The sequence below is a fragment of the Ascaphus truei genome, chromosome 3, assembly GCF_040206685.1.
Source record: "Ascaphus truei isolate aAscTru1 chromosome 3, aAscTru1.hap1, whole genome shotgun sequence".
Classification (NCBI taxonomy): Eukaryota; Metazoa; Chordata; class Amphibia; order Anura; family Ascaphidae; genus Ascaphus; species Ascaphus truei.
This window is the reverse complement of record NC_134485.1, coordinates 68,247,505-68,261,711: the sequence shown is the minus strand read 5'-3', so window position 1 is coordinate 68,261,711 and position 14,207 is coordinate 68,247,505. Positions and strand designations below refer to the sequence as shown.

Here is a 14,207-nt window from a genome sequence, read left to right as displayed (position 1 = left end):
ACCAAAGCAGCCATCTGGGGTGCTCCAGGAGTATCCTAGCAACTTTTTGCAAAAATATCTTCACATCTCTATGGTGAAGGTAGATTAGAAGGACTCTGAACCCCACACCTGAAGCACAATTGTGAGGGCCCTATTTTTCCAAGTTATATTGAAAACAGATTGCTAACCCATCTTCATTATGGTCCTGTGTTGAGCAGTGAATCACAAAATTATAAGGACAATATGTTTTAAAATGGGAAATTATATTTAATCTGTGATGCTTCCTAAATCTGATGATTCAATAAGGTCAATATGAGTGTGTTTGTGGGTGTGTTGTTGGTGGGTGGGGGATATGAGTGTGTGTGTGGGGGGGATTGAGAGTATGTGTTTGGTGGTGAGTTGAGTGAGGAGTGGGGTTTTGGGAGGGAGAGAGGAGAGGGAGAGTAAATTAGTGGGCAGAGAGAGGTGGGGGTTAGAGGGAGGAAGAGTAAGAAAGGGAATGAGACATACGGGGGAGAAAGGGGGACAGTCAAGGGAGTGAGTATGAGGATGAGAGGTGGGGCAGTGAGGATCAGAGGGAGGACTGAGAACAAAGTGTGTGAGAGTGGGGGTATTCGTAAAGCCGCCGACATGGGGACCCCGGTAGAAACTACATTTTTTTGGTGTTTGTTTTGAGGGCGCTTTCAAGATTTTTGCAGGTCGGCCCAAAAAATGTAGTTATGCCCCTGTCTCTGTCCCTCCACTCCACCCCTCCCCCCCCCCACCAGCATGTCTCTCTCCCCACGCCCAGTATGTCTTACTCTTCTTAGGCCACGATTATAGTGGTGGCTTGCATCCACGTAACGCCATGCTCCAGAGCAAATGTATGTACCCTCATGTTATCGCTCATAGAGCGATCGACTGTGCATGCGAAGAAGTGCGACCGTGTGCGTGATTCTTGGCAAGACAAAGAATTCTGTCTTTGCCTCGTGATGCAGGGTCATGTGCGCAGTTAAGCCAATTTGGGGAACCGCTTACGTGACATCACCACCACACCTCCCCACCATTGCGTAGTGCATGTTGCACGTGTGACGTCACATGATTGCACGCCACCACTAAAATCACGGCCTTATACAGTTCATCTCATTCTTTCTCTGTTCTCCTCTCAGTTATATATCTTATTTCTTCATGATGTCCGTTTTCTGCCTCTTCCCTTTTCTCACACACGCCATTCTCTTTATTTAATCCCCCATCTATTATTATCCTCCTATGTAATCCTCTCTCTAACAATCTTTTGTATCTTTTCCCAGAATGTTTTTCTCTTTTCCTTCCCCTTTCTCACTCTTTCCCCCTCATGTCTTTCTTTTCTCCCCCTCATATCTTTATTAACTCTCTTATGTACAGTATTGCTCTCTTGTACTGTATTCTCTTTTTGTGTTTTACTCTTCCTTTCTGTCTTCTTCGTTTTCGTGTCTTTTTTTTATGATTTAACCCTTCCCTCACACCTTTCCCAGTCTGTCTCTCAGGCTGCAGCTCCAGCCCCACTCTGCTCTATTTGAGGTTTCGCCCACCTACAGAGGCTCTGCAGAGGCTGGGATTTCCCCTCTGTGATCTTCCTGCTGCATCTCGGAGCCCCCGCAGAGAATTAATGTGCAGGCAGGTGGCCGGGCCCCCTAAACACACCGGTCCTGGGACAGTAGCCCCGACTGTCCACCTCTGTCGATGACCTGTCTATAAGGCTGTCTTGCATTGATAGGTACTCGATGTACAAAGGTTTTTTGCTGTGTCCAGTTTGTTCAGGCTGTTTTAGTGATACAATAAGTATTAAACAGGTCAGAGAGAGCTTTCTATACTGTTGTTATATATAACACTATTCCACATCAGAGCAGGCACAGTGAGGTGAGACAGTCCTTTTAAGTGGAGATTTGACAGACCTTTCAAGCGGAGATTTCAAGATTCATTGTGCAAAGATAGCAGGGCTGCAGAATTCTGCTGCTGTGAGTTTGAGTATACTTGTCCCAGTCAGATAATATGTAAGAATTTAGTATGTTAGTTTATTAATATAAAAAGTTAAGGTTATTTGCTTGATACAGAGCAGCAGCCAGATGGTGTATCAAGGCTTGTGAATTTTAGATGTAACGGTGTTTCCCCCACCCGGTGGGAGATTTTTCCATTACTACGGTGTATGGTGCATATACCTGCTGGCAAAAGGAGGGCTGAGTCGTCCGCCGATGGTAGTGGGGACACAGGACCAGGCTTCTGGGGTTCATACTCAACATATCTCTTGAGCAGTGAAGTGCCTCCATCTGCCATAGGCTACAGGAGCTGAAGGTGATGTCCATGGTAGAACTATTACCTCTCCCATCCCAGCAAGGTCACGCACCAGGCAGGAGGAATATTTCAACAGGAACGGTTTATTGTCTTCTGTACAGCACAGTTACATGGCAGGCTTCTGCCAAGTGCAGTGCTTTCACTGAAGGATGGTTCCTGGACAGTCACTACAGGCCAAGGACACCCGCAGCTGTCCTAGCTCTTCCCCATCTCCCTAGCAGAGGCAGAGGTATGGTCCACACTCACTCTCCTATGGAGTGAAGAGCACAAGGGAAGGCCCCAATCTCAGGCTTCCAGTTGTGTGACCTGCCTTCCTCAATGGGGGAAGGACACTACTAAATTTAGGGTGGTCCTGCCTTTAAGTATTGCCAGGAGGAGGGCACCAGGTCTATCCCATGATTTGGCATGCTCAGACAGGATGTCCCCGTCTCCCGCTGTCACTTAAGTGCAGCACCCAGAAGGGGAAAACCCCATAGCAACTACTGGAAACCTGATTGTACCAGGGTTTACTACCAGCCCAAGGGTAGAATAGTAGCCATCAGGTGACCTGGCTACATTGACATAGAGATGATTCTAGTTCTGTACACTACCTTATGCAGAGGGATTGCAGAGGGATGAGGGCTGGCAGAGGGATTGCAGTGGTATGGAAGAGGTATAAGGGATGGCAGAGCAATTGCAGAAGGATGAGGGATGGAAGAGGGATGAGGGATGGCAGAGGGACGAGGGATGGCAGAGGGATTGCATAGTTATGGCAGAGGGATGAGGGATGGCAGAGGGATTGCAGCCATGGGCTCTTCTTTGAAGGCAGAAGGTGAAGTTGAATCGGATGTGAATCTCAGTGGAGAAAGGCAAACCTTTCAAACTGGGTAGACATAGGCATTGCGTGGTTGAAGATGAACATAAATCCTTGGAAATTTGGGGTGCTTTTTTTGTAATAAATGGAATTAAATGAAGTTTTTTTTTACAAAGGTTCAGAAGCAGGTAAATATGAGGAAGCCAAAATACTTTTGCAAATGGAGAAGGCAGCAAAACTACAGTAGATCATGTTTTCATAATGGGTGATTTTAATTATACAGACATATACTGGAGCAATAAAATTAGCATTACAACTAAAGGAAACAGGTTTTTGGGGGTGCTAAAAGACAATTACATGCAGGGCCACCGACAGGGGGAGAGCCAGGGCAATTGTCCTTGAACCGGCAGCTGTGGGGGGCCCTGCAGGTGCTGGAAGTTAGGCCTGGCAAGAGGTTGGGTCCAACATCCACACCCGGCTGCCGGGCCTCTGTTGCTTGCCAAGATCCAGATTCTCCCCCTCCCCCCCGCTGCCCCTGCAGCAAGCCTCTCTCCTCTGCTACTTCCCAGCCTCCCATGTAGGCCCCACACCCATGCACTATGTTTTGAGCCCGTCCAGAAGCCGTGCCCAACTTCCACATTTGCCCATGGGAAGCCCTCCCCAGGTAAGAGTGTATGTGTGCCTAATCATTTGGTGGGACGGGAGAAGTCGGCAGACTCGACAGAAGTATTTGGGGTAGTGGTGGTGGTCAGGAGGTCTGCTGCAAATGAGTAGCCTGGAAAGCGGCACAAATACATGTCAACAGATGCCTGTGTGCCTATGGTGTAGCTCCTTCCCATGTACAGCGTAACAATCTTAGGGGTGAAAGCTTCTCACTATAAGGACCCTGCACTAAATCCTTGTATATAGGCTGATCCGGTGGGCATATCACATATTACTGCTAAAGTTAGCCCCCTACCTAGCTTATGGTTGTAATAATCGCCAGAGGGCAGGGTATAACTTGGCCATTAGTGGACCTCTATCATGTGTATATGGGGGGGTTATTATGTGTATGTGGGGAGGCTATTATGTATGGGGTTGTGTTATTATGTGTACTGTATGGTGGAGGAGGGTTATGTGTATTTGGCGGGGGTGGTGTTATCTGTATTGGTGGAGTTATGTGTATTGTGGGGGTTATTATATGTATGCAGGGGGTGATAGGGTGAATAGAAAACACCTCTCCTATGCCTGGAAGACCTGTGTAGTTCTGCAGTGAAGCTGTGACCAGGTTAATTCAGCTGGGAAACGTTTTGTTAATTGGTCAGGTCCCAGCTGCCTTGTTAAGGGGTTTTAAAAATCCAGGCTGTTCACACATGCCTGGGTCTGTTTTGAACCAGTGAAACACTGGAATACTAAAAGAAAAACTGCTTGCTGAAAGGTCTATCTTTTCCTGTACCATATATTTGCCTATTTGTAAGAGAGGGGGTAGTGAGGGAGGAATGAGGAAGAGGATGAGAGGGGTGTGAGAAAGAGGGGAAGTAGAGGAAACTCTTGTCCTGGGCCCTGGGAAAGCTGTCTCTGGCCCTGATTACATGATCCAAATTGTTGAGGAACCAAACAGGAGAGGGTCATTACTGGATTTGTTAATATCAAATAAAGTAGAAGTAATAACAAATATTCAAGTCTGAATATTTGGGAAACAGTAACATTGTCTCATTTGAAATTAATTATCAAAAACCTTATTATACGTGTTCAAAAAAGACCTTACATTTTATAAAGGCAGATTTTAATAAACTGAGGAATAATCTATGAGTAACAAATAGGGATGAAATAAAAAAAAATTGCGGGAAAAGAATGTGGAAAAGAAATGAACAGTCTTTAAAACATTGTTAGAAGAGCACCCTTATCACTGTATACCTTGGGTTATACATTTAAAAGTAACAAGTCTAAACTAATGTAGAGGATGAAATGTAAAGGAAGAGGCAGGCATTTATATCCTTAAAGTCAGAAGGGATGGAGGCATCATATCAGAATTATAAGGAATGTAACAAAAGTTGCAAAGGGCAATCAGATTTAAAATTTTTGAAAAAGAAGAAAGGATTGTAAAAGAAATTAAGATCAACCATAAAAAGTTATTTAAGTACCTTAATAACAAAACAATTAGAAAATAAAATGTAGGACCCTTTCAGTGTGAGATGGTCATGCACATTATTGGAGATAAGGAAAAGACAGAGGTATTAAATAAATGATTTGCCTCTGTATTTTAAAAGAGAGCTAGATCGCAACCGGGGAATTACAAACCTATAAGCCTAACATCAATAGTGGAGAAGCTACTTGAAGGTTTAATACGGAATATTATTCAGGAATTCCTAATGGATATCTGAATTATTAGTAATAGTCAGCATGGATTTATGAAGGATAGGTCGTGCCAAAATTACCTTATTAGTTTCTTTGAGGAGGTAAGTAGGAATTGAAACCAGGGTAAGGCAGTTGTTGTGGTCTACTTATATTTTGCAAAAGCTTTTGATATGGTTACACACAAGAGGTTAGTGTACAAAATAAAGCAAATTGGATGTGGTAAAAATATTTGCGCCTGTATTTAAAACTGGTTGACAGACAGTTGTAAAAAAATGTTCTTTTTAAATTTAGGGCTAAAGTTGTAAGTGGATTACCTCAAGGATTGGTACTGGGAACCCAGTTTTTTAACTTGTTTATTAATGACCTTGAGTTTGGCATTAAGAGGAAAGTCTCCTTCTTTGCTGATAACAATAAATTGTGTAAGCTACTGTAGTAGAATCAGAGCAGGATGTAATTTCTCTCCAGAAGGACTTGAGTAGACTGGTAACCTGGTTGGTAAATGGCAGATGAGGTTAAATACAGATAAATGTAAAGTTATGCATTTGGGAACCAAGAATAAACAGGCAATTTACAAATTAAATGGGGGACAATTAGGTAAATCTTTGATGAATAAAGATTTTGGAGTGATTATACCCTGTAGACAGCAGGCTTTGCAATAGTGCCAGAAGTTAGGCAGTAGCTGCAAAGGGAAATAAGATCTTATCTTGCATTATACTGTATAAAGCATTAGTAAGACCATACCTTAAATATGGAAATATGGAGTACAGTTTTGTACACCACTCCATAAAAAATACATTATGATAACACAAAATATGTCACCAAATTAATGAAGGGATTGAAATCTTATTTATGAGGAGCGGCTACCTAAATTAGATTTGTCTACATTAGGAAAGAGGTCTCTAAGAGAGAATATGATAACAATATGCAAATATAAGGAACTATTCATCCCAAGGGCAGTACAAAAGACACACGGCCATCCCTTAAGGTTGGAGGGAAGGTGATTTCACAAGCAACAAAGGAAAGATTTTTTTTACAGTAGGGGCAGTTAAAATGTGGAATTAATTACCCATAGAGACTGTGATGGCAGATACAATAGATATTTGTAAAAAAAAAAAAAAAAAAAACTTTTGGACGTCTTTTTAGAAAAGAAAGGTTTATAGGGCTATACCAAATAAGTAAACATGGGAAGGATGTTGATCCAAGTAGAAATCTGATTGACATTATTGGAGTTAGGGAGGATTTAATTTTTCCACTTATGAGACATCATTGGATAATGATAATGTTTCACTGACGTTTTGTTTTCCTTCCTCTGGATCAAAATAGTGGTAATGCAAATATAGGATAAGTATCTGTCATCTAAATTAACGCAATGGACATACAGTATATATTTTTCAACCTAATTTCATGTAGATTTTACTTAATAATGGTAACTTTTATATTTTTGCCTTTACATTATTATTTTTATAATGATTATTAAATAGTTACTAATACTAAACCAGAGCTATTTAACCACATGGCACTCGATAGTCAGAACACCTGGATGTTGATTGTTTTTTTTCCTCAATACATTTGCAAAAAATCTGCTTCAAATGATAATTTTGTATGCAGCACAGCTGCAGTGTGGGAAATGCTATGTTAATGGTTGGCCTTGCAACACTTCAAAATTCACTTGAGGTAGCTTCTTTTTTTTTTTTTTGAGTATGAGGATTTTCTTTTACTGCCACAGATATGTGAACTTTCCTAAATTCAATTCCCCTATGTTTCTTTCGCACTTTCAAAAGAATTAAAAAAAAATCACCAAAAAGTTCAACAGGACTTTTTAACCCAAAACGTTTAGTCGAAGTTAACAAGCCATATCTAAATTCTCCTTTTAAAACTAAAATGTCTCATTTCCACAGAGAAGAATATATAGTCAAAATTGTGTGTGAGTGCTCAAATAAATCTGGAATAAGATCTTTGGCATAAGAATCTTTCTTGAAAATATCAAAATACATATAAAGAGACCTCCGTTGAGAGTGGGTGATAAGTGGGGGTATTCAAAGTGTCTTTGAAAGGGAAACATCTTGCACTCTTCTTAATAAAAGGATAATGGTTCCCTGGAGGTTTAGGTGAGCGAATTGTATGAATCCGCACCCCTACTATATAATTTGGAAATATCTATACATAGATTTCTTCAGCAAGACATTCAAAAACAGTAAATCCAACGTAATCACATTTATTCTTCTTCACCCACTCAAGGAGTATCTGTCTGGGAGTGAACAGCCACAGGTAACAAAATCCAATGATGGCAAAGAGAATTGATGCAGCGCACAGCCAAGGGAGTCTCCCTTGGCTGTGTGCTGCATCAGTTCTGTTTACCGTCAGAGAATAATATACCCTGAAATACTGTATGGGTTGGAGAGAGTAGCCATTCACTTATACTGTATATAAAACAAAAAATGAATCTATACAATACGTAGAGAGATACCTGTGAACACACCTGGGAAATGTGCTACTGTAATTTAAATCATTAGAATATACGCTCCATAGGTTTTGCAGATGAGTATTTTAGGAGTTTTATAAATAAATGGGTATTCTACTAAAGAAAGGTCTAATCTCTCTCTCTCTTTCTCACGCTCAGAAAAAAACACTAGGTTTGTGAAGTTAGACAAAAATCTCTCACATTTCTACTGTCACCGTGTCACTGCTCAAAAGTGTCTTTAGATAAAGTTCATCATTTTGAAAAAGTTTTACATATAAAATAAGATGTTAATGAACAGAACTATTGTATGAATCTCTGTCCAAGGTCATACAGAATTAGAAGGCTTCACAGTCTAGTGCATTAGCCACAAAGCCACTACCAGTGTGTTTTTTTAAGCCATATTGTACAAATAGGTTGATTGTATTTCTTGTCCTTCTCTTCTTCTAGCATACATTGAAGATGTGGCGAGATGTGTGGATCAAAGTAAACGGCTGATCATTGTCATGACTCCCACTTACGTTGTGAGAAGAGGTTGGAGTATATTTGAATTAGAAACCAGGCTCCGAAACATGCTGGTTACTGGAGAAATTAAAGTGATACTAATTGAGTGCAGTGAACTGCGTGGGATTATGAACTATCAAGAAGTTGAAGCCCTCAAACACACCATTAAGCTTTTAACCGTAATCAAATGGCACGGGCCAAAATGCAACAAGTTGAATTCAACATTCTGGAAACGTTTACAGTATGAAATGCCTTTTAAGAGGATAGAACCCATCACACATGAGCAGGTTTTAGATGTCAGTGAGCAGGGACCTTTTGGGGAACTGCAGACGGTCTCGGCAATCTCAATGGCTGCTGCCACTTCCACTGCCCTGGCCACTGCCCATCCTGACATCCGTTCTACATTTCATAACACGTACCATACACAAATGCGACAGAAACACTATTATAGAAGCTATGAATATGATGCACCTCCTACTGGCACCCTGCCTCTTACCTCAATAGGTAATCAGCATACCTACTGCAACATACCTATGACACTTATTAATGGACAGCGGCCGCAGACAAAAACAAACAGGGAGCAGCACCCAGATGAGGCCCACACAAACAGTGCTATTTTGCCGCTTTTGCCAAGGGAGACAAGTATTTCCAGTGTCATTTGGTGACAAGAATGGTAGGGGCACACCAGCCCCTTACAGTTGGAAGTGGAATCTGCAGTCTTGTGCCTGGAACTTCATCCTCGACTGCTGCTGTTAAACATGCATTACAATCGTTAACATTTGAGGAAAAACAGGGTCTTGTACATATTTTTGCAATTTCTTTGTAGCATCAGTGTCTTCCTGTTTTACCCATGTCTCTTGCCATTACATTTTTGACTTTGTTTTATATGTCACTGAAATTTGTCTAGTTACATTTTTTTAATGAACAGACTGACGTGTAGATAGAAAACATAATTTTTTCCCTTTGCTTTAAGTATAGTTTTAGAATGTTTTTGATTTTACTTTTTTGGGGGAATGCTTGGACAAGCCTTTATGAACAAATAAGGAGCAGCATTTATTTTGTTGGCTTATCTGATAATCTACATTAATGATATCCAGCCTTCAGTGTCAGAAGAGGGAAGTATGCAAGATTCCAAGAACTCTTATTTTCTAAGGATAACCCAGCGAACCAATCAGAGCTCAGATTTGATTTCTTTTGCCCCTTCTTCCTGATGGCCGCATGCTTGGTAACACTTCAAGATGGTCTGATTGTCTAACTTTGAACTAACTTAAATGTTTGTCAAACAACAAGATACCTGTGGTCTGTATTTATTGCTTTGCAGTAACATAGTTCCTAGAAAGCAATTTTACTGGAAAAGTAAAAGTTTTTATCCACAGTTTAATTTCATTTGTTTTGTTTTTGTGGCTTGATGTCCATTTTAAAAATAATTTTTGTTGTAATAATTTTTTTGGGGAAAAAAAACATAAATGTGTATTGTTATCTTTAACTCTTCTTTAAATTTTTGAAATGATATTCTACATTGCTCTAGGCAGCCAAAATAAGACTACACGCATGGTTGAAGTTGTTTTTGTATGGTGGTACCCATACCAAAGTGAGGGAGACCATGTCTCATCACAGACTCCTGCTACGTTTTTGGAATCGTGTTTGCTTCACTGGTTTTAATTTTGTGACAAGTAAAACTTTATCAGCTTAAAAGTAAATTAGAACACATTTAAATTAGAACTCAGGAGGTTTAAAATAAAAACAGACATGACCACCAAAATGCATAAGCCTTTCCAACAGATGTTGTGTTTATACAAATTAATTAGACCTAAAATGTTAAACTCATTTTATTGAATAAAGAAATGTTTATTTTTAAGGTATGCTTCTATGTTTGAGAAATATAGAATGTGGGTGTATCACTAGTTATTTTAACTGTCCAGCAGGGTGACAAAACAAAGAGAGAAAAAAAAGGTTTATTTTTCTTATTTGTTTAATCTTCATTAAATCAGTGCAAGAAGCACTGAATTAAAGTGATGTATCCATGTTTATATCGATCACATGTGTTATACTGTTCAAAGACAGATGATTTTTTCCCCCCTCTTTAAAGCTGTCCTTAGTCTCAACAGTAAATATGTTTACCCGTAAAACAATTCAAAATGATATCATTCATTTAAAGCACACTGGTTGGTTATGGATATTGTGATGGTAATTAGTAAAAAGCAAATAATATGGCTAAAAAAAATAAAAAATCATAAGGTTAAGGACTTGAAACTATTACTGCAAAGTTATGTGCCAAATATTCAGGTCAGCTATAAACTGATATAAATGAGTGTAATACTCATTGTCATCTCAATGTGTGATTTACTGGATAAAGCAAAAGAAGACTTGCTTATAAGCGGCAAAAGAACATGTGGAATTAAACTTGAAATAATTGTCATTTTTGTTTTAAATTACACAGTTCTCACACAATATGGAGGATAATTTGCTACATTCAGCCATTTTATGCCATGATAATCAATTGTATTTTCATTTGGTTTCTTTTTTTTGTACTGTAATTGATGATTTATTTTTAGGGGTGCAACTTAATGTAATACAGATATGTGTAAGCTGTTGTGTAAATCAAATTGGCAAGAATCGGAAGACAACAAAATATCATATTGTGCTATGGTGTAGCTCTTGGTTTGTGCATAGTAGCCTAAATGAGCTTAGAGACGTTGGTTTCTTTTTATTTATTTAAAAAATATTACTTATCTGCCATGACAACCCAATTGTGTCTTTCCATACGATCTGCTCTGTATTCTTGCTGGATTGGATCCAATTCCAAATTCTTTTTAAACAGCAGGGTCTGCCAAGCGACATGCAGTGTAAAGGAAGCTTTACACATTTAGTTATTTTAATATTGTAAGAAGGCTCTTATTTATTGTAAATGATGAACGTCTGTCATAAACCAATGCCATTTACCTTGGCCATGCTGAGTTTCATCTTCCTGTCGCCTAATAAATTGGTGACCAATACCATGACATATTCATTTTTTAACAATGATGGGTAAGGACAATGTTGTCATTTGAAAAGAGTGATGTACTTACAGTGTTGCAACAAGCAGGTACTGTTTATGTATTTTGTGATTTTTCACCTAATTTAAAAATGGATTTACAGTATCGACAAATTCCATAAAATAATGGTCCAGAAACTATTCTGTGTTTACATTTTAATACAAATACACTTTATGCTTGGTTGTAAAAATCCTAGTAATACATTGGTCGTTTATTTTGTAACATTGTTTTAAAAATTAATTTTGTGAGTACAGGATTAGCCTATTAATAGAGGTGGTTCAGTTGCAGATTATTAGCTAATATCAGTCCCCCAAAAATGCAGAATAGTATTCAGTTTGCGAAGACTATAAAGATACCAAAATATAAAAAATGCTATTGATTTTACATTAGAAGCATACAGAGAAAGGTGAATAGGTGAATAGTGAATAGGTGACCAAGAAATAGGTGAATAGTGATACAATACAAAGCTATAATGTATGAAATCAATGAGTGAAACGCTGCCCTGAAAATAATCTAAACGGTATACTGAGGGAAGTACAAGAGAATATGTGAGGTTAGTGGCAGTATCAGAAAGGATAGTAGTGAATATATTGGCAGGGTGGTATAGTCATTAAACAGAACCTCTCACTTTACTGCCACTCAAAAGAACCAACATAAATGTAGGGTATTACTAAATTAAACATAATATGTCAATTTTTGATGCATGGTAGCACTTTATGGAAAAATAAATATTCAACTGGGTCCTATTATAGCAGCAAATAGGTGATTACATGCATAGATGTGGTCACAGCTATAACCATACGACATAATTAGTGCTTTCAACTGTTTGACCTTTGATTAAATTATGATTGTTATATTCATATTTATTAATTGCCATTCCCGTTTATGATCTCTTCAATGTGTAAATGATACAGTAAATTGCAAATGATGCTATAATTACTTCAGTCCCTGAAACTGTGCTATAATTTGAGTAATGAAATCTATTATTAAGTCACGTTCTAAGAGATTAAGGGGCAGATGCAGTAAGGTCTATTAAATCATGGCTCATAACGTAATGTTGCCTAAAACAAAAATGGATGTTATGTTCCCTGACTTAACATTGTATCCACAAACCTAATTTTATGCAAATACAATGTTCAAAAACCACTTATTAGAATAGACTTAACGTCACGTTACTAATGTTGTGTTATCTGCCATTAACATAACATTATGTCAGTCTTGGCGTTACTCTTATCCAGACCCCGAAGGGAGAGGAGATGGAAATAAAGCCTTGTCATTTAAATGCGCCAATGCCTTATTTCAGTGTCTGGGTGGCAGTAACGACCGTAATGTTAAAGTCCCTATGTTAATCTCAGCAGATGTTAGTGTCCAGGAGATGATATGATAATGCCTTATTTGCATACCACTGGTATCTCTTTGTTACTACTGTCTAGCTTAGTTAACGCTACGCTCTTCACTGGAGAAAATACGACTTAACATAATGTTATTGTCATTTGTGGATACAGCTTTATTCTTAATGGGACATTAATTTAGGTGCACGCCACGTATAGCAACCCCTCCAGCTATGGGCAGGGGGGTCTCATGACCGAGGAGGGTTGGCCTTCCATTCGCTGGCCCGCCCCCACCCCTCCCTCCCCAGCACAGGGGAGGAGGCCACCGGGGGCCTTCTTAAGGCCAGGCTGCGGGGGAGAGGGGAACCGCCTGGCAACCTCCCTGGTCAAGTGGTTTAACTGAGCTTTGTGTATCTAGGCGTAAGCCTGCTAATAGCTTTCTTTACAAGGGATGGATTACTACAACCAGCAAGAGGAACATTTTAAAACTTTCATTCTTCAGGATCCATGTTTTCAAATGAAGCTGCTCTATGAAAATGCAAACAACTTTGGATATAATGTTTTTTTCATCATAAAGGAATCCAATTTCAGTTTTGTGAGGTTATAATAAATGTGATGGTTTGCCTGACATTAAAATGTTTTATGCAAAAGCTACTAATCACTTTCAAGCATCATTTAAGTGGATTTTATGTAGTGATTAAGTTTCTGCCAGTTTTTGGGCAGTTTTGAAACACATTATAATTGGTATTTGTAAATTAAATAATTACTGTCATATTATTAAAATTTGGGTGACAACAGTTATTTTGTACTTACACAGTGATATAAAAGTAATAAAAGACCTTTGGTAACTGGGGTGGGGTGGTGGGTAGGAGGAGAAAGCTCCAATAAATAGCGTCTCTAGTTCTAGTACAGTATATTCCATTCAAAACTCACTCCAAATAACATAGGGAGAGACACATGCGCAACATGGAGCACACTTGAGGTACCCTGGTATATATGGTACTAAGGCATGCAAAGTATATTTAAATGAGTCACTCCCACACCTCATAACATATCTCCATAAAACTAATACTGACAAGTTGAACTGCCCTTGTGATGAAGGGAGTCCTAGTGTTTGACCTAACAGGATCAGAACAACAATCTCTGCTATTCATGGCAGCACCTCTATCATTGAACTATACCATAAGGTTTGATTACCTAATAACAAAGGCCTTAGACCATAGAATAGTGTAAATTTACAGACATGTACTACTGTTATTAACACTCTAGATTTTTGACAAAGGTAAAGAAAAGTTTATTATCTCACTATGTTTGTAATGGTTTTCAAATGTAATGTTGCCTGGTTATACAGTCAGACTATACATTATCCATATATTTTTAATATTGCTTGCATACTTTCCATTAAAATAAATTAGAATAACTTGTTACACTTTGCTATAACATTGGAAGATTTTGCTCAC

General features: G+C 38.9%; 1 protein-coding gene across 1 annotated transcript in view; it reads left to right on the top strand.

The window, feature by feature from the left end:
- The window catches only part of IL1RAPL1 (interleukin 1 receptor accessory protein like 1), a 1,561,353-nt gene extending 1,548,084 nt beyond the window's left edge, over nt 1-13,269 (top strand). Inside the window, exon 11 of the mRNA XM_075594263.1 lies at nt 8,328-13,269. Within this exon, the coding sequence (XP_075450378.1) occupies nt 8,328-9,046 (719 nt within the window). The 3' untranslated portion in view covers nt 9,047-13,269. The remainder of the gene's footprint in view (nt 1-8,327) is intronic.
- The last annotated feature ends 938 nt before the right edge of the window (nt 13,270-14,207 follow it).